General features: G+C 50.9%; 1 protein-coding gene across 8 annotated transcripts in view; it reads left to right on the top strand.

Annotated features, from left to right (window-relative positions):
• The window catches only part of LOC127049845 (low density lipoprotein receptor adapter protein 1-like), a 35,270-nt gene extending 15,345 nt beyond the window's left edge, over nt 1-19,925 (top strand). For 2 of the 8 annotated variants that reach the window (XM_050951129.1, XM_050951137.1), the window contains 8 exons: nt 1,258-1,400; nt 2,110-2,222; nt 7,647-7,761; nt 10,739-10,811; nt 11,197-11,312; nt 13,215-13,273; nt 19,008-19,039; nt 19,335-19,925. In XM_050951129.1, coding sequence (XP_050807086.1) covers nt 1,258-1,400; nt 2,110-2,222; nt 7,647-7,761; nt 10,739-10,811; nt 11,197-11,312; nt 13,215-13,273; nt 19,008-19,039; nt 19,335-19,486 — 803 coding nt within the window. In that variant the 3' untranslated portion in view covers nt 19,487-19,925. The remainder of the gene's footprint in view (nt 1-1,257; nt 1,401-2,109; nt 2,223-7,646; nt 7,762-10,738; nt 10,812-11,196; nt 11,313-13,214; nt 13,274-19,007; nt 19,040-19,334) is intronic. The other 6 variants (XM_050951132.1, XM_050951130.1, XM_050951131.1 and 3 more) reach the window with 6 other exon arrangements.
• Nucleotides 19,926-21,639: the final 1,714 nt, after the last annotated feature.

A 21,639-nucleotide genomic window follows, 5' to 3' on the forward strand; every position in this document is an offset into this window, starting at 1 on the left:
TGTGTTTCAAGGACTTGAAGCAGGGAATATCCTAGAGTACCCAGGGCGGGGAAATCTGGGAGGAGGTAAAGAGGGGGAAGGGGAGTGGGTTATTTCCCTTTGTGGTGAGACGGTCCTCCAGGGAAGGTTTTGGGGAGACCAGAGTGAGCCAGACACTGGAATTCTGGCTGGTGGCAGCGATATCGGATCCAAGCTGGTAATTAAGTTTGGAGGTTTCATGCTAGCTTCTCGTGTTCTGAACTCTAAGGGTCAGATCTGAGTAGGAGAGTTATGACAGCAGCAGGATGTAGGCTTGAACAAAGACTAGTGCCCTTATGTCCCATCTCTCCCCCATGCAGCACCCTAGGTTAGGATGCCCTTTCCCCTCTTCTCCTCCGCATCCCTCCAAAACCCACCTCTCTTCCAGGTATTCTCACCTTCAAGAAGGACTAACAAAATATTTCCTCGAGCCATGGTGCTGCCTAGCCTTCAGGGTGCAGGCATATCCCATCCAACTCCTGCTCCGACTGCTTAGCTCTTGCTAGTAAGACCATGCCCCAGCAGGCTTGTGACTTCTGGATATCAACAACAGGGACTCTGGTTTTGATTTAACCTAGCTGTGACTGTTTAAAGACTGCACTGAGCAAGTGCAGTAGAGAACACTATTGTGTGGATGGTGCACCTGTGGCCACTGAGTTAAGGGCCAGCCCTTGAGAATGGGCAATGGGATGCGTCACTTGATGATTGCCTGTTCTGTTCGTTCCCTCTGAAGCACCTCGCGTTGGCCACTGTGAGAAGACAGGATACTGGGCTAGATGGACATTTAGTCTGACCCAGTATGGCCATTCTTATGTTCCTGCAAGACACAGTGCACCCACCACTCCCAGCAAAGTCAATGGGAGCTGGGAGCTCCCTGCACAGCATCTCACAGGATCAGGCTCTGTGTAGGCACCAGTTGGGTCAAGGAGCTTACAAGTTCTGCTGGCAGAGCAAATGCCTCCAGAACAAAGAGCTTAGAGCATCATAGGATTGAATTTTTTCACAAAACAAAAAGCTGAGAAGTAAAATGCATCCCCTGGTGCAGGTAGCAGCACTGAGAGGGGGAGCTGCAGAAGGAGAAGTGCTCACAGCACTATTAACTCTGCTGCAGGGCACCTGCTACAAATAGTAACAAATTGCTGGAGAGAATCAAGCTGGGAATAGTGCATCAGGTACCAGCATGGCAGCTGTTTGTGCATGTAATAACTCACACTAGCCATGCTACCTGTGCCTCTGCAGAGCTCCCGGAGAACTGGGCCGACATGCAGGAGCCCCTGCTGGAGGGGATTGGCTTCACGCTTAAGTACCTGGGCATGACGCTGGTGGAGAAACCCAAAGGAGAAGATATGGCAGCCAGTGCCATCCGTCGGATCATCGCTATGGTAAAAGATGTCCCCCAGTGCTGGACTTCAGAGTCTCTGCATGCCTGGTGAGGGGGGTTGAAGGAAAGTCAGTATTTAGGGACTCGGCCCCACAGAATTAGGGGGAACTAGGCTAAGTGACTGTTTCCCAGGCCCTATGCTCCCCTCTGCTTCTCACCTTCTGTTTCCAACATGCTCATGGTGCCACAGTCCTTGTGTCCTGCCTCTGAGTCAAGCCTCCAGTGCATCGGATGGCAGCTGGCTCCTGTCCAGGCAGAAGGGGCCTTAGTCTCTGAGGAGGGAGACTCTCAGTTTCACTTGCATGCGAGGCAGAGAGAGGTTCCCCCTCTCTGCCTGCCTCTAGCCCCTTCTCTGAGGATCTCAAAGCACTTTCCAGATGGGAAGCTATATCAGTGACTTAAACCCTATTACACAGATGGGGAGCTTGAAGTGCAGAGAGGGGAAGGGATCTGCCCAGGGTCATGCAGTATGGCAGAGGCATGAACAGAATCCAGGAGTCCTGGCTCCAAGGGCAGTGCCAGAATCCCAGGCCCAGCTTTTCCACTTCCTATGGTACTGACATTTGCTAGCTGAAATCCCAGTGCCTGGGATGCGCAGAGGGTCTGGACTACTGATTCCAGTGGAGAGTGACGGGACCCAGAATCACTCACTGGGTTTTGGTCAGTGACTTAAGTGCCCCCATGCAATTCCTCTCTCTCTCTGCCTCCAGGCTCGCGTGGGAGCCAAGAAATTCCAGAAGGTGATTCTGACTGTTTCTTCGAGGGGAATCTCACTGCAGGATGCTGAGACCAAGGAGATGATAGAGTGTGTCTCCATTTACAGGTATGGGGGGCGGGGGCAGTAGAACAGAAAAGTGAAAGATACTAGGCTACTAGGAATAGGGGCTGGGAGGAGGGGTGGGAGGATTTTGTCAACCAGGAGGTGGTCCCCTGTGCCCTTTGTCAGTGGGAGTGTCTTCCCTTCACCTTCCTAGTCAGCAAGCGGCCCTCCAGCCCTGTCCCATCAGCGACCCTAGTGCCCTGTCGCGGCCTCAAGCTCAGCTGATTTTGCACTAGGACTTTATGGGCCTGTGCACACTCGGGCAGGTGCTGTGTATTGGTAGGAGAGAGATGCCAGGCCACATGTGCTGTGGTGGGGATAGAGGTTGGGGGGATATGCGGTCCTGCACATCGTGGGGAGGGGCAGGGTGTGGAAGGTTCTAGGCTTCAGCGGCGTGAACCCTGCATTTGTCTATTGAGTGATCGTTCACTTACCATGCTGCTTCCTTTGCCCCCATACACACACTTCCTTTTCAGGGTCGCTTGCTGCCCAGCTCCCTGAACCATTGCCCCGCAGTGACATTCGTCTCACACCTTGCCTAGACTACAGACACATACTGAGAAGACAGCATGCAGCACAGGTTCAGTGGGATAGTTGCATGGGGGCTCAGTGCAGAGACAGCTGGGCCCTGTCTGTCTGGTATTGCTGCCCACCACTGTAGAATCTGAGCATGTCCCTCATTAAATCAATAACACAGTCCTTGGTGGTTTCCTCGGAGTATCTGGTGCATCTCCTTTTTCACTGTCAAAACTCTGCTTAGGAGGGAGTAGTTGGATTTGGGGTTTATGTTGAGACTTTATTTTCTCTTTTTGGTTTGATTGGGGTTGGAGGGGCAGAAGGTGGGATGTGAGTATGTTGGGGGAGCCAGGGGCATCTGTGTGTCTGGGTTGCAAAGGGGCATCTGTGTTGGGGAGCATGGGGAGTGGAGAAAGGTCTGTGTGTTGGGAAGCAGGGGTGGCGTGGGTTGTGGTATTGCAGGGTGTCTGTTGGGCTGGGCAGGGCAGAAGAATGTTATCTGTGTTGAGGATGTTGTGGAAGAGGGAGTCTGTGTGTCATGCGGTTGGGTGGGTGTCTGTATCAGGAGTGTCTGTCCAGGGTGGGAGGCAGAAGGAAGGAGTCTGTGTGTCAAGGGGGCAGAAGTAGGGGAGTTTGTGTGTGTGTCATTCTTAGGATGGAAAGGCCTCCTCCAAGAGGAAGGTTTTGCAGTGTTTCCTAGGCTGAGTCTGGATGCCCCTGGTCTCGCCTGGAAGTTTGTTACATAGCTGGTTCCTCCCCTCTGTGCTTTGTCTCCAGAGCCCACATGGTTTGTCCTGGGCTCTGTGATCTGCACCATCCCACAGCAGCAACACTGTCATGGGGGTTCAGCGATTAAATTCAGTCTTTGTAGCTGGGGCTTAATCTAGTAATTGCTGTGAAGATTAGGATGAAGGCCTTAAAGTGGCATCGGAAACTGACTGGGAGCCTTCCAATAGGAGGAGTGAAGGCAAATAACCTGTCTAGTTTTGACAGAGCTTGATAAACTTATGAACTGGAGTTGTCTGATAGCAGGGGACTTGATGACCCGAGAGGTCCCTTGCAGTCCTATGTCATTTGTTCCTATGGAAGACAGTGCTGGAACTTGAGCACAGGCCTGTTGTGCTCACAGGGTATGTCTGTCTACACAACTTGCAGCAGCAAGCACCCCGCCTGGGCTGACACGCCTGTGTTAGTGGGGCTCACGCTAGCGCTCTAAGGCCTGGTCTACGCTACGCGTTTTATACCAAATTTAGCATATATAAAGGGCTCTTAAAACCGATTTCTGTACGCCTTCCCGACGAGTGGAGTAACGCTGAAATCGATATTGCCATGTCGGATTAGGGTTAGTATGGCCGCAATTCGACGGTATTGGCCTCCAGGCAGTATCCCACAGTGCACCATTGTGACTGCTCTGGAAAGCAATCTGAACTCAGCTGCACTGGCCAGGTAGACAGGAAAAGCCTCGCGAACTTTTGAATTTCATTTCCTGTTTGCCCAGCATGGAGCTCTGATCAGCACGGGTGGTGATGCAGTCCCAAATCCAAAAAGAGCTCCAGCATGGACCATACGGGAGATACTGGATCTGATCGCTGTATGGGGAGATGAATCTGTTCCATCAGAGCTCCGTTACAGAAGATGAAATTACAAAGCATTTGAAAAAATCTCCAGGCTATGATAGACAGTGGCCACAGCAGGGACTCAGCACAGTGCTGTGTGACAAGTGTAACGGAAAGCCAAAGAATCAAATGGACGCTCATGGAGGGAGGGAAGGAGGACTGAGGACTCCAGCTATCCCACAGTCCCCAAAAAGCATTTGCATTCTTGGCTGAGCTCCCAGTGCCTGAAGGGTCAAAAACATTTTCCCGGGTGGTTCAGGGTATATGTCGTCAATTTACCCCCTTCCTCCCCCCGAAAGAAAAGGGAAAAAAATCGTTTCTTGCCTTTTTTAATGTCACCCTATGTCTACTGCATGCTGCTGTTAGATGGGGTGCTGCAGCGCTGAACAGCAGCATCCCCTCCTCTCCCCAATGGCAGACGGTGCAAAATGACTGATATCTGTCGTCGTCGTCATCATCCCGTGAGTGCTCCTGGCTGGCCTTGGTGAGGTCAGCCAGGGGCACCTGGGCAAAAATGGGAATGACTCCCGATCATTCCCGGCTGACTGTACAAAAGGCTTGGTAACTGTCCTCATCATAGCAGCTGGAGGCTGAGCTCTATCAGTCCCCGTCCCCCCCCCGCTCCCTTTCATGTCTAATGAAGATTCTGTACTGTCTGGACTATCATAGCAGCAGGAGGCTGCCTCCCCCTTATTTTATCTCACTAAAAAGTCCGTGTTTCTTATTCCTGCATTCTTTATTGCTTCATCACATGAATGGGGGGACACTGCCACGGTAGCCCAGGAGGGTTGGGGGAGGAGGGAAGCAACGGGTGGGGTTGTTGCAGGGGCACCCCCTAGAATGGCATGCAGCTCATCATTTCTGCGGGATCTCTGGGGCTCTGACCGGAGCGGCTGTGCTCTCTGGTTCTCTAATACACTTGCCCCATATTCTAGGCAGGACTGACTCTATTTTTAGACAAAACATGAAAAAGGGAATGACCTGGGGAGTCATTCCCATTTTTGTCCATGCACCCCCGGCAGACCTCAGCGAGGCCAGCCAGGAGCACCCATGACAGCAGCAGACGGTACAAAAGGACTGATAACCGTCATCGCCAATTTCCAATTGCAAACGGTGCAAAATGACTGATAACCGTCATCTCATCGCCAGTTTCCACTTGCAGACGGTGCTATAGCTGTTAACCGTCTCTGCTACCTTGCAAAGGCAAATGGATGCTGCTGTGTAGCACTGCAGTACCGCATCTGTCAGCAGCATCCAGTACACATACGGTGACAGTGACAAAAGATTAAACGGGCTCCATGGTTGCCATGCTATGGCGTCTGCCAGGCAATCCAGGGAAAAAGGATGCGAAATGATTGTCTGCCGTTGCTTTCACGGAGGAAAGATTGAGTGACGATATTTACCCAGAATCACTCATGACACTGTTTTTGCAGTGGGATCTCAACCCAGAATTCCAATGGGCGGGGGAGACTGCGGGAACTATGGGATAGCTACGGGATAGCTACCCACAGTGCAACGCTCCAGAAATTGATGCTAGCCTCGGTACATGGGGACACACCGCCGAAATAATGTGCTTAGTGTGGCCGCGTGCACTTGACTTTATACAATCTGTTTTACAAAACCGGTTTCTGTAAAATCGGAATGATCCCGTAGTGTAGACATACTCTAAGTGTAGCTAGAATTGCAGCACTTAGAAGTTGCGGCTCAAGCTGGAGCTCAGACTCTGAAGCCGACCCTCCTGCTTAGGCTTCAGAGCCTGAGCAGCAGCTTCAAGGTGCTGTCTACTCAGCTATTTTTAGAGCACTAGCACGAGCCCACAAGCCCAAACCTTTCAGCCCAGGCTAGAGGGCACTGCTGTGGGCTGTGTAGACATACCTGCAGTGGCCTGGGCCATGGAGAAGGCAGACAGCCATGTACCAACTGGAGCCTGTCCATCATCTTCACATTCAGATTCAGACAAAGTGAATTGCAATTATCCATCCTGGAGGTGATCAGTGCATGGATTACTGTGGCCGCAGAAAGATGAGGTTCCCTAGCAAGCTGGAGGTGAACCAAGGCTACCTGGTCTGCCAGTTCAGTGAGGAGTCCAGCATTACCCCTGAACCTAGACACAGCTCCGAATAGGGGCTGTGAAGACAGTGTCTTAGACAGCCCTTCAGAGTGTTCTTCCTCTACCTTTAGCCAATATCCTAGACTCGGCACAAGCTGGATTCAGGATGGAAACTGCTTTAGTGTCACTGATGGATGGATGGACTGATCCTGAGCAAGACAAAGGTGATGCTGGTGTTAGAGGAAAGTACTGTAAGGAGTTCACAGCCCTGAGGCAGTCTCCCCTGATGGCAGGTTCATACCCACAATTGTTCAGTTCAGTCTGTAGTCTAGGAGACTCCTGGATTCTTCACTAATGCTGAGCTGTGAGTAAAGCTGTCTACCACCTCCATGGCTAGGAGACCCTGCCCCATCCTGGTAGATGCTGACCTGCCTCAGTTATACATGCTTCATCTCCCGCCATCTGCATCACGGCAACGCATCCCACCTGGGCAGGGAGCCCTGGGCACTGCGGGGAGTCCAGCTGGCACAGCCTGCTGCAGCACCTCTCCTCTGCCACATGGGCTCCTGCCAGCACATCACACCTGGAGCAGGAGTCTTCAGCACTGCGGGGACTCAGCAACATGGGCACCTGCGATTATATCACACCTGGGCCCCACTCCCGACGCTGGTGGCCAATAGAATATGTGGTCAAGTTCAAGGTCTTGGTCCTTCTCTGCAAGGTGCTCCAGGGTCTGGGCTTAAATTCATGGTGTGGAAGGGGGTGCAGCAGGAGGAGGCAGACAGGGGACAGTTTATAATCCTCCAGGATCTCGGGCAGCCTTTATGCCCCTTGTTGATAGGTCAGGCTATCTGGTCACTCAAGGCAGAAAACATGGTGGGGCCAGCACCAAAGTACATCCCCCAATGAGTATCTTGACCGCATACTCATACCCAGGGAGCTTGTTGGTGGTGGTTGTGCTGGGCTGCCATGGCCAGCATGGGGCTGGTATATCCCCTCCCTGCTTGCCATGGGTGTTGCAAGCTGTTGCCCCTCCTGACTCATCTGCCATGGGCGTCCCGGTGTAAGACTCCCCAGCAACATATCAGCTTCCTACACTAAATACTTAGCCAGCTCAGTGCTGCCCAGGCACCCCAAGGCTCCAGTCCCAGGCTGAATCCTGGGCCTCTGGCATCTGGCTGCTAACAAACCTGCCCAATCACTTGTAGCTAGCACCATCCCCTGACTGGCTGTCCCTTCTTGCAGGATTTCCTACTGCACCACGGACAAGCTGCAGAACAAGGTGTTTGCCTATGTGGCGCAGAGCCAGCAGAGTGGGGCACTGGAGTGCCATGCCTTCCTGTCATCCAAGAAGAAGATTGTAAGCACCTGCCTTTAGCAAGAAGAGTGCAGGATGGGTCCTACAAGTTCCCACTGCCCAGGAGAGGGAAGGTCTCTGCTTCTCCAGCACCTCCAGGATCTAACGATCTGTCCATGCCATGTTTCAGAGGGTGCCATCCCTACTCTGCTGCCCAATGCCCCTCTCCCAGCAAGAACAGCATTCTTCCCATCACCTGTCACAGATCCACAGGATCTGTGCTATGCCCCCACTTTTAAAGAGTCTCTTGGAGGAACCCCTTCACGTGGCACGTCCCCAAGTGGTCCCACTCATTCTTCAGGGTTGGCCCCGTATCCTCACCACCTCAGAGACTGAGCCTCTGGGCTCCAGCACTCCTGCTTCATGCAGTGATCACTGTCCAGCAAGTCCAGCTGAGATAGACTCCTAGTCAGAGATTTTTCCACGCCTCAGGGACTGATGCACCCTGGCCAGGCTTTGCAATGACACCAGGCAGTGTTTTCCAAACAGAGCAGGGTTTATTAGTCACCTGGACACAACACCAGGAAGTCCTTAAGTTAGCAAGAGAAACAAAGGTTAAGCCATAGTCCAGTTGGCCAAGCCAGTGCAGTCAGCCAGCCAAGATGCTATGGACTCCATTTCAGGCTGGCGCTCTCTCTCTCTCTCTCTCTCTCTCTCTCTCCTTTCTCAGTCCCAGGTGAGAGGTTGAGGTCTATGTGGAGGGAAGCACTTAGCCCTGACATCTTAGCCTTTGTTCTTGAGCTTGGGTGTTGTCTTGGCTTCCCTGCCGAGAACTGGGGGTGGGAAATCTCCTTCTTCTGGGGCTTTGCTGGGTGGGAATGTTCTGGGCAGTGGGGTGTCCCATTGTGGTTTCTTTTGGATTCTCTATTGATACAGGGAGTTTCACCAGGTTCCATCCAGTTTCCTAAAGACCTGGTCATTGCACCCTGGACAGTGAGGTGATTGTCACTTTCCTGAGGTGTTGTCACCATCTGCCCCACAACACTGGGTTTCTTGCAATGCTTTACTATTGTAGCTTCCAACCAGAGCCGCTGACAAATAGCCTACCGGCATGCAGGTCACACCCTGGGTGCCTTTGTATAGCTGCAGCCCTAGTCCAGCATTTCTGACCCCAGCAGCCTGTCAGCAACACTCCAGTCACATGCTGGCTTCCACCAGCTATGGTTACTCCTCAGTCCCAGATTTTCCCAAAAATGTGTGTTCTGCACTGTCCAGCCCTCTCCTGGCAGTTCAGATATTAAAGGTCCATTGCCCCTGTAAAGAGACAGTATTCAACAATTCCCTGCCATAACTGGCGTTACCAAACAGTTCAGTTTAAACACAGCAGTGGATTAGTTTAGGTTAAAAATGAAACAAGGTTGTTAAACTGCAGAGAGAGAGGTTTTAAGTGAGTACAAGTATGAAGGATTAAAGTCAGAAATGGTTACAAGAAAAATAAAGATAAAATGCTTTCTAGTAGCTAAAACTTTACAAGCTAGACATGGTTCAAGGGAAAATCCTTACCACATGTTCCCTGCAACAGGGCTGACCAAATTCTCAGCTCAGGATCTCCTCCCAAAGTCAAATGGCTGCTTTCTTTGTCATCTTAGGTGAGAGAGAGAGAGAGAACCTGGGGTGTTTGTGCTCCTCACTTTTATAGTCCAGTTACCCTTTGAGATGGATTTTCCCAAGGGTTACCCCTAGATAAAGCTCATTCCGGCTGTGAGGACGGAGACATGGTCTTGAGGTGAAAGAAGTTCCATGTTGTTGTTTGCTAAAATGCAGATTCATCTGTTCCTGCTCCCCTTTGTTGCCAAAGAATGGCCACTTGACCAGTGATTGCCAATCACCTTTGATGACAGCTGGCTAGAGGCGTCAGCTTGTCCTATGTCTTTGAGAAACCGGTTTCCCCCCTCCCCACACTTGTCTGGTAAACACATTGTAGCTATAATTTCAGCTTATGTTCATAACTCTTAATACAGATTCTGTACATACACTCCACAAGAATATTGATGATCAATGTGTTAACTAGTTTTAAAATGATACCTAAGAAGACACATTTTTCACAAAGATTACTATAGTAATGTGTAGGGTGTGAATACAGCGGTGCTTCAGTCACAGTGACACACACACCTCATGTCTCCTACTCTGCCAAAAGAGCAGTGTTAACCCTTTGTCATGCACTGGGTAGCAAAGCAAAGTACAGGACGAAATGGAGGCACACATAGGCTCCATAAAAATATTACAGAAAATTTGCACTTCATCACAGCCCCCCAGCCCTTCCTCTTTCCCACCTAAAGTGTCTGCTGCTCCCAGCTGACTTGCACCTTCTACTGGCTAGGCTCTCAACCACCAGTTCCTGCAGCTCCTGTAGTTATGAGCCCTTCAACCCCTGGTGCTTCTCAGCTGGAGAGAGAGCAGGCAAGAGAGACAAATTCCTGGGAGGAGGGAGTTGGGGTGTGAGACTGGTTTCCCCCATAGGCCCACTGACTACAGCACCCTCTGTTGCTGCCCCCCACCCCAGGAAACTGGCCAGTCCCCTGTAAATTTATGAAAGCAATGAATGCAATCTTACCCTGATCCCCCTCCCCACAGCCTAGTGATCCCAGGACTCTGTTCTGTTCCTGACTCTTCACTATACTTGTGCCTTTCCCAGTGCCCCTGCGGACCTGGTCACTTCTCCCTGGGGAACAGGCACTCTCTGTGCTCTGACACCCCCCTCCCGGGAGGGACTCTACCTTATTTTCTTTCTCCTCCCTTTAAGCTCTGGGAGTGCTGGATGTTGTGGGTGGTAGGGGTGCTGAAGGAAAAGATGATGGGCTTGTGGCCAAGGGCTATGAGGGAGGTGGGGGCAGGGATACTGGGGCTTTGTGGGCAAGAGACACTGGTAGGTTGAGGGGTGCTGGCCCTGGGGTACATGGGGGCACTTGTAGAGGTTCTGGCGGGAGGGGGTGCAGGCAGGCTGCCTCGTTATTGACCCCCTTGTGTCTCTTGCATACAGGCCCAAGCCGTGACTCTGACTGTGGCTCAGGCCTTCCAGGTGGCACTAGATCACTGGGAAACAGCACAGGCAGGTAGGAGAGAACTGTCCCCTGACACCTCCCTCTGACCAGCCCAGGATTCCCCCTGGGACTGAGCAGGGCTGCTCCCTGCACCTGCTGGGGAAATGCACCACAGCATGAAGAGCAGCCTTCTCTGAGCCAGCACTCCAGGGCCCCCGACCCCCACCCAAGTCCCTGGATCTCTGGCAGTGGCAGTTCCCAGCTTGGCTTTCATCATTTAACACTTCCCCACCTGCTGACTTTAGATGCAGCTCGAAGCCCTGGAGACCCCTGTGAGCCCACATGAAACCTGCCCCTGGGCTGGGGATTCCCAGCCTCCTCCTCCCCTGAGCAGGTTCTAAGGTATCTGCCTCCAGGACTCCCAGGCTCTCAATCTGCATCTTTCACCCTGTTTCAGGCTCTGTGCAGGAACAGTGCCACCCTGAGTGTACCCTGGAGAGCAACAGGCCAGGCAGCACAAGTGAGCCAGCTCTGGTCCCCACGGGGAACACTCCATTCAAACACCACTTTGAGGTACAGTATATCCAGATCATTGCCCCTGCAAGGTGCAGAGTGAGTCCTGGGGCAGCGAAGAGTCTGGCTTGCCCATCCCCACCACATTAGAAAGCAATGCAGCTGGGCGTGGCTTTCCCCAGGTGTCTTGGGGGCTGGGATTCTGGACATTGGGGATCAGGAAAGGTCAGAATGCTGGGGAAAAGCAATTCTTCCCCTGCCGTCTCCCCCTGGCTGAGACCCCCTACCTCCTGGCTTGTGTTGCTGATTCCTGAGCCCTCTCACACACTGGACAGAGCCGAGCAGCGTGGCAGGCTCTGGTGAAGGAGGAGGGTGAGCTCTGTGCTCTGAGTCCCTTTAACTGACTTTCAGGAATGGGGCAGGGCAGGGGTTTGTTGAGCAGTGCTTGCTGTGGAAGCTGTCATGTGAGGCCCTAGCAGGTCCAGGATTGTAGTCAAGCTGGAAGGGCATATTGAATGGGGTCCTGCAGGGATCAGTTCTGGGTCCGGTTCTGTTCAATATCTTCATCAGTGATTTAGAGAATGGCATAGAGAGCACACTTATAAAGTTTGTGGACGGTACCAAGCTGGGAGGGGTTGCAAGTGCTTTGGAGGACAGGATTAAAATTCAAAATGATCTGGACAAACTGGAGAAATTATCTGAAGTAAATAGGATGAAACTCAATGAGGACAAATGCAAAGTCCTCCACTTAGGAAGGAACAATCTGCTGCACACATACAAAATGGGAAATGACTGCCAAAGAAGGAGCACTGCGGAAAGGGATCTGGGGGTCCTAGTGGATCACAAGCTAAATATGAATGGAGAGTGTAACACTGTTGCAAGAAAAGCAAACTTCATTCTGGGATGTATTAGCAGGAGTGTTGGAAGCAAGACAGGAGAACTAATTCTTCTGCTCTACTCTGCACTGATTAGGCCTCAGCTGGAGTATTGTGTCCAGTTCTGGGCACCACATTTCAGGAAAGATGTGGACAAATTGGAGAAAGTCCAGAGAAGAGCAACAAAAATGATTAAAGGTCTAGAAAACATGACCTATGAGGGAAGATTGAAAAAATGAGGTTTGTTTAGTCTAGAGAACAGACTATTGAGAGGGGACATAACAGTTTTCAAATACATAGAAGGTTGTTACAAGGAGGAGGGAGAAAAATTGTTCTTAAACTCTGAGGATAGGACAAGAAGCAGTGGTCTCAAATTGCAGCAAGGGCGGTTTAAGTTGTACATTAGAAAAAACTTCTTGACTGTCAGGGTGATTAAGCACTGGAATAAATTGCCTAGAGAAATTGTGGAATCGCCATTGTTGGAAATTGTTAAGAGCAGGTTAGACAAACACCTGTCAGGGATAATACTTAGACCATCCATGAGGCTAGGGGACTGGACTAGATGACCTCTTGGGGTCCCTTCTAGTCCTATGATTCTATAACCCTATGAGCACCAGGCCCCGTTGTGCTCTCTGTGTGTAATGGGCTTCTCTGATGCAAGTCTACTAATTCATGCTCCAGTTCAGACCCTAAGTGCAAGTGCTCTGTGGTCTCCTCTGGGAACCAAGAGATCCAGGGCAGGAATTCTGTGTTCTCTCCCTTCCAAGCGCCATGGTCCTTCCTTTGTGCCCTAGCCCAAACAATTTCACCACGCACACTTCCAGGCTAAGCTGTGGTTCACAGTGCCAGGATCCTCACCATGCCGATTCCCAGGAATAGACAGTGCCCTTTTCAAGTGCAAAGCTTCATGGGGTTATTGTCCTGTAGCTTGGGGCATTGGGGCCATGCGTGGGAGGTGTGGCTGGGGCATCAGGCCTGCACGTAGGAGGTGTGGCAAGGTCACTGGGGCCGTGTTGCTGTGTGGGAGCAGTACCCCAGACGGAGTCATCTATTGGGATTTTAGCTTTCTTTTTTCTTGGTTTGCCAGGAGGAGGAGGAGGAGGAGGAGGAGGAAGATGATGATGATCTCAATGAAGCCTTTTCTGGGTAGGTGACCAGAGGATAGCAGGGCCCACCCAAGCCCAGAGCTATCCTGAAGTCTGAGGAGGTGGGGCCATTTCCTGTCTTTAAATGAGATGAGTTTTCCGATTTCTCTTCCCTATGAAGATGTCAGGTCTGCGTCCTGCTCCAGCCTGTTCCAAGGGTGCTGTTAGCTTTACGGGCATAGTCAGATGTCAAAGGGGAACTGCACTGAAACAAACATTTGTGGGGAAGAGGGTTTGTCTCTGTGGCTTCATCTTCCTTTGGAGAAGTCCCTGGGGAGCAGTGCTGAGTGCTAACGCCCCAGAGATTCTGCTCTTGCGGGAGTTCTGCACCACCTGGCGTGCACAGAATTTATGTTCCCCAGAGATTTCTTTGCTTCCCTGCAGAAAAATTACAGCAGTATGTTTCAAGGGCCAGGACAGCTGTCAGAGAGGTAAATCACTCCCTCTGCACCTGGACCACCCCAATGAGCCACCCACACCTAGATCCCCACCCAACCAAGCCCCAACCAGCTGCATCTGGACCCTCCACTGAGCTCCCCCACACCAATACCCCCCTGCCAAGCTCTATTCTGGTTGAGTTTAGAAGGGGGTTGAAGCAGATGATGGAGCAAAGACATGAGGAGGCTGAAAGGAAAAGCTCAGACTTGCAGATGGAAGCAGGACCAAAGAACTCTGAGGGGAGACTGCTGGGTGAGGAAAGTGGACAGTGGAAGCATGTGACTAAGAGAACCAGGCAGATGAAAAGACGGGCTAGTGAAGAAGAAATAGAGCTCAGGTTTGGGGAATTGGAAAATGAAGAAGGGGCACAGCAGGTGGTCACTGAAGGTGAGAGGGCAAGAAGAGAAGAGCAGCTAGTTCTATAGGAAGAGGGGAAGAATCAATGGAGATAACACCAAATATGGGCCCCAGGAGGATACGGGATGGGTTGCAGAGGATTGCAAGGGAGAATAGGAATTGAGAGGACTTGCAGCCAGAGGGAACAGGGGATAGACCGGAGAATCGCACCATCACCAGGAAAAGGCAGGTCTACATGACTGGGAACTCCCTGCTGAGAAGAATAGACAGGCCTGTAACCAGAGCTGATCCAGAGAACAGAAGGGTGTGCTGTCTGCTGGGTGCTAAGTTACGGGATGTGGACCCGAGGCTGAAGAGGATCCTAACAGGAGCAGGAAAGAATCCACTGATTGTCCTTCATGTGGGAACAAATAATACAGCTAGATTCTCGCTGGAACGTATCAAAAGCGACTATTCCAGGCTGGGGAAGATGCTTAAGGAAACTGAGGTTCAGGTGATCTTCAGTTGGATTCAGCCTGTTCCTAGAGAAGGGCAACAAATCTGTGACAAGATTTTGATGATCAACAGATGGCTCAGGCAGTGGTGCTATAAGGAGAGCTTTGGGATGCATGGCCACTGGGAGGCATTCAGGGACAGAGGACTGTTCTCTTGGGATGGACTTCACCTGAGTAGGGAGGGAAATAGACTTCTAGGATGGAGGCTGGCACAACTGATTAAGAGAGCTTTAAACTAGGAAGTTTGGGGAGATGGTTGGGAGATGTCCAGGTAATCTCCACTCCGGATTTTAACATCGAGAGGGAAGAAAATGAAGTAAGAGAGGATACAGCCGTGGGCAGAAGAATTGACATAAGGAGGAAGGGTAGTGTAGATACCGGTCCAATTAGGTGATACTGGCGGTAGAATGTCTGTGCCTAATCGGGTAAAGAATGTGAGTGAAGCCAAACAGCTAAAATTAAGATGTTTGTACACCAATGCAAGGAGCCTAGATAACAAAATGGAGCAACTAAAGTTACTGGTGCAGGAAGTGAAACCAGATGATATAGGGTTAACATAAACATGGTGGAATAGTAGTCATGACTGGAGTACAGGTATTGAAGGCTATGTGCTGTTTAGGAAAGACAGAAATAAAGGCAAAGGTGGTGAAGTAGCATTGTATAGCAATGATGCAGTGGACTGTAAAGAAATAAGAAGTGATGGAATGGATAGGAGAGAGTATGTCTGGGCAAAAATCACATTGGGGAAGCAAGCTACTAGAGCCTCCTCTGGGATAGTTCTTGAGGTGTGTTGCAGACCCCCAGGATCTGATTTGGATATGGATAGAGACCTCTTTAATGTTTTTAATGAAGTAAACACTAGTGGGAATTGTGTGATCATGGGAGACTTTAACTTCCCAGATATAGACTGGAGGACAATAGACTGCTAGTAATAATAATAGGGCTCAGATTTTCCTGGATGCGATAGCTGATGGATTCCTTCACCAGGTAGTTGCTGAACCAACAAGAGGAGATGCCATTATAGATTTGTTTTTGGTAAGCAGTGAAGACCTCAAAGAATAAATAATTGTAGGGAACAACCTTGGTTTGAGTGATCATGAGCTAATTCAGTTCAAACTAAATGGAAGGATAAACAAAAATAGATCTGTGACTAGGGTTTTTTATTTCAAAAAGGCTAACTTTAAAAAACTAAGGAAATTAGTTAGGGAAGTGGATTGGACGGAAGAATTTGTGGATCTAAGAGCGGAAGACGCCTGGAATTACTTTAAATCAAAGTTGCAGAAACTATCAGATGCCTGTATCCCAAGAAAGGGGGAAAAATTCATAGGCAGGAGTTGTAGACCAAGCTGGATGAGAAAGCATCTCAGAGAGGTGATTAAGAAAAAGCAGAAATCCTACAAGGAGTAGAAGATGGGAGGGATCAGCAAGGAAAGCTACCTTATTAAGGTCAGAACATGCAGGGATAAAGTGAGAGAGGCCAAAAGCCATGTAGAGTTGGACCTTGCAAAGGGGATTAAAACCAATAGTAAAAGGTTCTATAGCCCAATAAATAAGAAGAAAACAAAGAAAGAAGATGTGGGACCGCTAAACACTGAGGATGCAGTGGAGGTTAAGGATAATCTGGGCATGGCCCAATATCTAAACACATACTTTGCTAATGAGGAGCTAATGAGGAGTTTAGGGATAATGGCAGGATAACAAATGGGAATGAGGATATGGAGGTAGATATTACCACATCTGAGGTAAAAGCCAATCTCAAACATCTTAATGAGACTAAATTGGGGGGCCTAGATAATCTTCATCCAAGAATATTAACGGAACTGGCACATGAAATTGCAAGCCCATTAGCAAGAATTTTTATTGAATCTGTAAACTCAGGGGTTGTACCGTACGACTGGAGAATTGCTAACATAGTTCCTATTTTTAAGAAAGGGAAAAAAACGGTGATCTGGGTAACTACAGGCCTGTTAGTTTGACATCTCTAGTATGCAAGGTCTTGGAAAAAATTTTGAAGGAGAAAGTAGTTAAGGAAATTGAGCTCAGTGGTAATTGGGACAAAATACAACATGGTTTTACAAAAGGTCGATCATGCCTGGTGAGTCTTGCCCACGTGCTCAGGGTTTAGCTGATCACCATATATGGGGTCTGGAAGAAATTTTCCTCCAGGGCAGACTGGCAAAGACCCTGGGGGGTTTTCACCTTCCTCTGCAGCGTGGGGCACGGGTCACTTGCTGGAGGATTCTCTGACCCTTGAAGTCTTTAAACCATGATTTGAGGACTACAGTGGCTCAGACATAGGTTAGGGTTGTGGCAGGAGTGGGTGAGTGAGATTCTGCAGTCTGCGTTGTGAAGGAGGTCAGACTAGACGATCATATTGGTCTCTTCTGACCTTGAAGTCTATGACTGTATTCTCCCCACACTCAGACCCCACCCACTGAGCCCCAACAACCTTCACCTGGACCTCCTGCAGAGTTCCATTACCAGTGCACCCAGAACTCCCTAACAAGCCGCTGTCCATCCAGATTCCCCCCCCTGCACCCGGATCACCCACTGAGCTGCCTGCACCCAGATTGCCCCACATAGAAGTCTCTCAACCCACACCTGGATCCCCCCATACTAAGCCCCTCCACACTTGTGTCCTGCCTTGTTGAGCCTGCCTGCCCACATCTGGCACGGAGGGGCAGGGTCCTGGGGTGTTTCTGGGTTAGGCTGGGTCCTTGCACTTTGTCAGGGTTGGATGCAGCCTCACCACTGAGTCTGTGTCCTGGGGGTAGCTGCAGAGTGATCTCCCGCCTCTGTGCAACCAGTGGCCTGTGCTCCCCACTGCCAGGCTGGAGCCTCCACGTTTGCAGAATTTAGCAGAATTTTAAAATATCGTGCACAGAATGTTTATATTTTTGGCACAGGATGCTGTGGAGTAAGAGAGTCACTCTTCGAGCAGGGCAGCAGAATTCTCTGCACTCTGGGTAGTGGGAAAGCTAAAGGGAGTGAAAGCCGGAGCAGCCAGAGCAGGGCGGGAGCTTGTAAAGAGCAGATCTCAACAGGCCACGTTGTTCGATTGTGACTAAATTAAACAGAATGTGCAGAGTCAGGGAGTCATGCTGGAGTGGGGGGAAGACCTGCAGATAGGGGCACCCCGAAGGTGGGGAAGAGGGCACTTCCTGGAATTTGGGGAAGCCTTTGATACCATATCTCCAAAACTCTTGCCTGAGATTGTCTTGTTCAGGAATGTGGCTCAGTCGATGCCCTGAGCCCTGACTGGAGGATTATTAACCTAGCAGAGTCTGTGCATTTGGGGACCCAGAGATTGCAGTGAGGTCTGGGTTTATATAGTGTCTTCATTAAAGCTCTGCAAGGGATGGGGGTGATATCACATTAATGACACTAGATGGGGAGGAGCTGTGAGACAAAAATAACTTGCCTAGTGTGCAAGGAGATCCTTCAGACCATGTCTGCCTGTGAGTCATAGATCCCAAGGCCAGAAGGGACCATTGTGATCATCTAGTCTGACCTCCTGTATAACACAGGCCAGAGACCTGCCCCATAATAATTTCCTGATTTAGAAATTGCCATTGATGGAGAATCTGTCACAAACCTTGAGAAATTGTGACCATGAGGCAGTGCAGTGCCTCATATGATCCCCGCTTTCCCTGGAGGAGAGTAAAAAGACTGGGACTTTTCAGTTTAGAAAAGAGACGACTAAGGGGGGATATGATAAAGGTTTATAAAATCATGACTGGTGTGGAGAAATTGAACAAGGAAGTGTTATTTACTCCTTCACATAACACAAGAACCAGCGGTCACCTAATGAAATTAATAGGCAGCAGGTTTAAAAGAAACAAAAGGCAGTTTTTCTTCACACAATGCAGAGTCAACCCGTGGAACTTGTTGGCAGGGGATGTTGTGAAGACCAAAACTATAATGGGTTTCAAATAGATGAGTTCATGGAGGATAGGTTCATCAATGGCTAATAGCCAAGATGGTCAGAGATGCAGCACCATGCTTTGGGTGTCCCTAGCTTTTGACTGCCAGAAACTGGGACTGGATGACAAGGGATGAATCACTCAATGACTGCCTGTTCTGTTCATTCCCTCTGGGGCACCTGGCATTGGCCACTGTTGGGAGACAGGATACTGGCTAGATGGACCTTTGGGCTTGACCCCTTGTGGTGGTTCTTGTGGACTGGGCTCTCTAGTGCTGCTGCTGAGCCAGCTCAGCTAGTGGGATCTGATGGGGTCACAGCACAGGCAGAACAGCTGCAGTGAACAACATCGCCTTTTTGTCTGATCTTCCCTGGCGAGTGCATGGGGCTCCCTGCACGTGCCTGGGACTCCTGGTGGGTATACGGACATGTGTATTTGTTGTGCACATGGCACTGATGGCCAGATGCCACCACGGTCCTGTTTCATAGAAGGGTGTAATGTGTGCTCTCTTCTTTGTTCCAAGCTGCACTGAGGAGGGCACTCAAGACACAAGAGGTAAAGGGCTTTCCGTCGTATTTCTTCTCTCACCCAAGGATTCCCTGTAGAGACATGCTCCGGGGTGCAGTGTGGTGGGCCGTGCCAGCAGCGGGTATTCATAGGCCTAACCCAGAAGGGTCCTGCAAGTCCTGCCTGCTCTTCCCTCACCCCGTCTCCTCCCTTGGGCCCATCCCCCCAGCCATCCTCTCACAGCTCTGGGGATCATGCCCTCCCCCACCCTGTCTGCTCCCTCGGCCCCATCCCCCCAGCCATCCTCTCACAGTTCTGGGGCTCGTGCCCTTTTGTGTTTCAGACTTTGTGTCTCCCACACGAGGAGGCAGCTCGTCCATCATGCGCTTACCACAGAGCTGGGCCCCACCTGGAGTGCCCCCGACACAGCAGGATGAAATGGGATGGGGGCACTGGAGGCCAAGCACCCACCTGCCACAAGGGACCTTCCTTTAAGGTTTCCACAGGTTAATGAGGCTTTGTCAGTCTTCCAGTGTTTATATATCACCATGATGGGTTAACCAGTCAGAATCCTCTCTGTGCCTGAGGCTCAGACCAGTCGGCAGGTGGAACATGGACCAGGCAGCATCATTTCCCCACATTGTGCCTGAGGCATTGCTGTCTCTGCTCTGTGCCTTTGGACTAACTGGCAGCTCGCTCTGCTTTGCTCCTGGGACATGGCCAGGCAGGTTTCCTTGACTCTTTTGTATGTTCATTTTTGCTGGTACTAGTGAAGCTGCCCTGCCAACAACCTCTGGGCTTTTCCCAATTAGGCTCAGCCCAGGCAGTGGCAGGGCTGGCTTCCCACACCCACTGGTCTGCTCTGTGCAACCACCCAGCCCTGCAGGGACTTCCACTAGAGGGTGAAAGGGAGTGCAGCATCCATGGCCTGCCTACTCTTAATTGGAATTGGTGGGATGGGGCCACCCAGCCCTGTGGGCCCCAGAACAGTTCCTTGTGCTCACTATTGCACTGGCTGGGCTCGACCCCGTGACCAAGTGTGCTGCTGACTGGGCTAGCACCTCAATTAGGCCTTTCCCTCCTCTGCTGTCTGGTTCCGGGGCACAGCTGTGTCAGGGTTTTGGCCTCATCAATGTTGGGTAAATGCAGCATGCTGGAAAATGCGTTAGCCAGCAAACTGTGCTGAGCACCACTCGGCACCTGGCATGTGCAGGGCAGTTGTGTTCCATGTTGTGTTCCTGAGCATGACTGCCCCATGCACATGGGTGCTCACCACTGTTAGCTGGGCATGTGCTCCCAGGCATACTGTGTGTGTGGTGGGGCTCACTGCTGTTAGTGTGCCTGAGAGTGCACGCTTAGCTGAGACCAGAGCATTCTTCAGTTTTCTCTGGCTCACACATTTTCTTGCTTGCTGTTTGCTCTGTGTAGAAGAGACCCATAGCTCCGGTCTTTCCCACCCCTGTAGCTGAAGCATGGAAGTGTGAACTGAAGGACTGCAGGGGGCATCATCCACACAAGCCCTCTGTCCTTACTGCCTCTCTCCTTGGGATAAGGGTCAGTAGATTCCTGCTTCTTAGGGGAGTCCTAGATTTAAGGCCAGGAGGGAGTGCGCTGAGCATCTGATCTAACCTCCAGCTTAGCCAGGCCAGAGGATGCTGCCCACAGATTCAGTCAGTGGAGGAAGGGGGTTATTCTCCTATGTAGGTGTCGCACCCCTTTGCTGGTAGTCCCAGAGAATCCATTGCTTGTAGTCCAGAGAAGGCACAAAACCATGGGGTCTGCTTGCTCCTCTTGCGTCTGTGGAATGGAGGTCCCCATAGATCTGACACCTGCAACCCCCACACCCTTTACTACAGCCTCTCACTGTCGTGGTGAAATAACTGGTTTTTAAATGAAAATGCCACCTTGGTAGAGTGCGATAAAATGAGTTTTTTAACATTGTAAAATTGACTCTGACCTTGTGGCCTCTGGCATAGATTTCCCAGGTCCCTCTGAGTTTGGGAGGGGAAAGGTTACTGAGGAAGCAGGCCAGTGGCTCTTCGTGCCCCTTGCTACCCTCTTGGTTTGGTTTTTAAACCTTCAGCCCTGCCCTTTGTCAGGAAGCTCTCTCCCTTGCTGCCTGAGGGATGGTGATACCTTCAGTAGACTATGACACGTCACCCTGGGATGAAAACGATCAAGGAGAATAAGGCAGCAGAAAGTCCCTGCCCTCAACCATACCACTAGGCACCAGCTCTCTGAGGTGATGCTAAGGAGTGGCAGGTCCCCATATCTCTTCTGTGTGATCAGTCCACCCAGCTCCGTGACTGTGAAAGCAAAGGCCATAAGCCTGGGTCAAAATGCCTAGTCCCAGATAGCATGGGGGCAAGTGATCCCTACCAGCAGGGGCTTCTGGGGGCAGTGGGATGTCCACGGTCCACCCCTACACTCGTCTCAAGTGAAGTCCCTTTAGGAACACTGGCTAATGCCCCCTCCCTCTGCTTGCACTTGGTATAACCTGGTGTGCATGTCTCTTTGTCCCAGCAGGAGATCCTAAGCCCTTCCATCCCCTCTGCCAGCTGGTGTCTCCTTCAGCATTCCCTTCCCAACACCCAGATGGGGGCAGCGCTGCCCCTGGCCCAGGAGAACAGCCTATGCAGGTTTCACTT

The sequence above is a fragment of the Gopherus flavomarginatus genome, chromosome 4, assembly GCF_025201925.1.
Source record: "Gopherus flavomarginatus isolate rGopFla2 chromosome 4, rGopFla2.mat.asm, whole genome shotgun sequence".
Lineage (NCBI taxonomy): Eukaryota > Metazoa > Chordata > Testudines > Testudinidae > Gopherus > Gopherus flavomarginatus.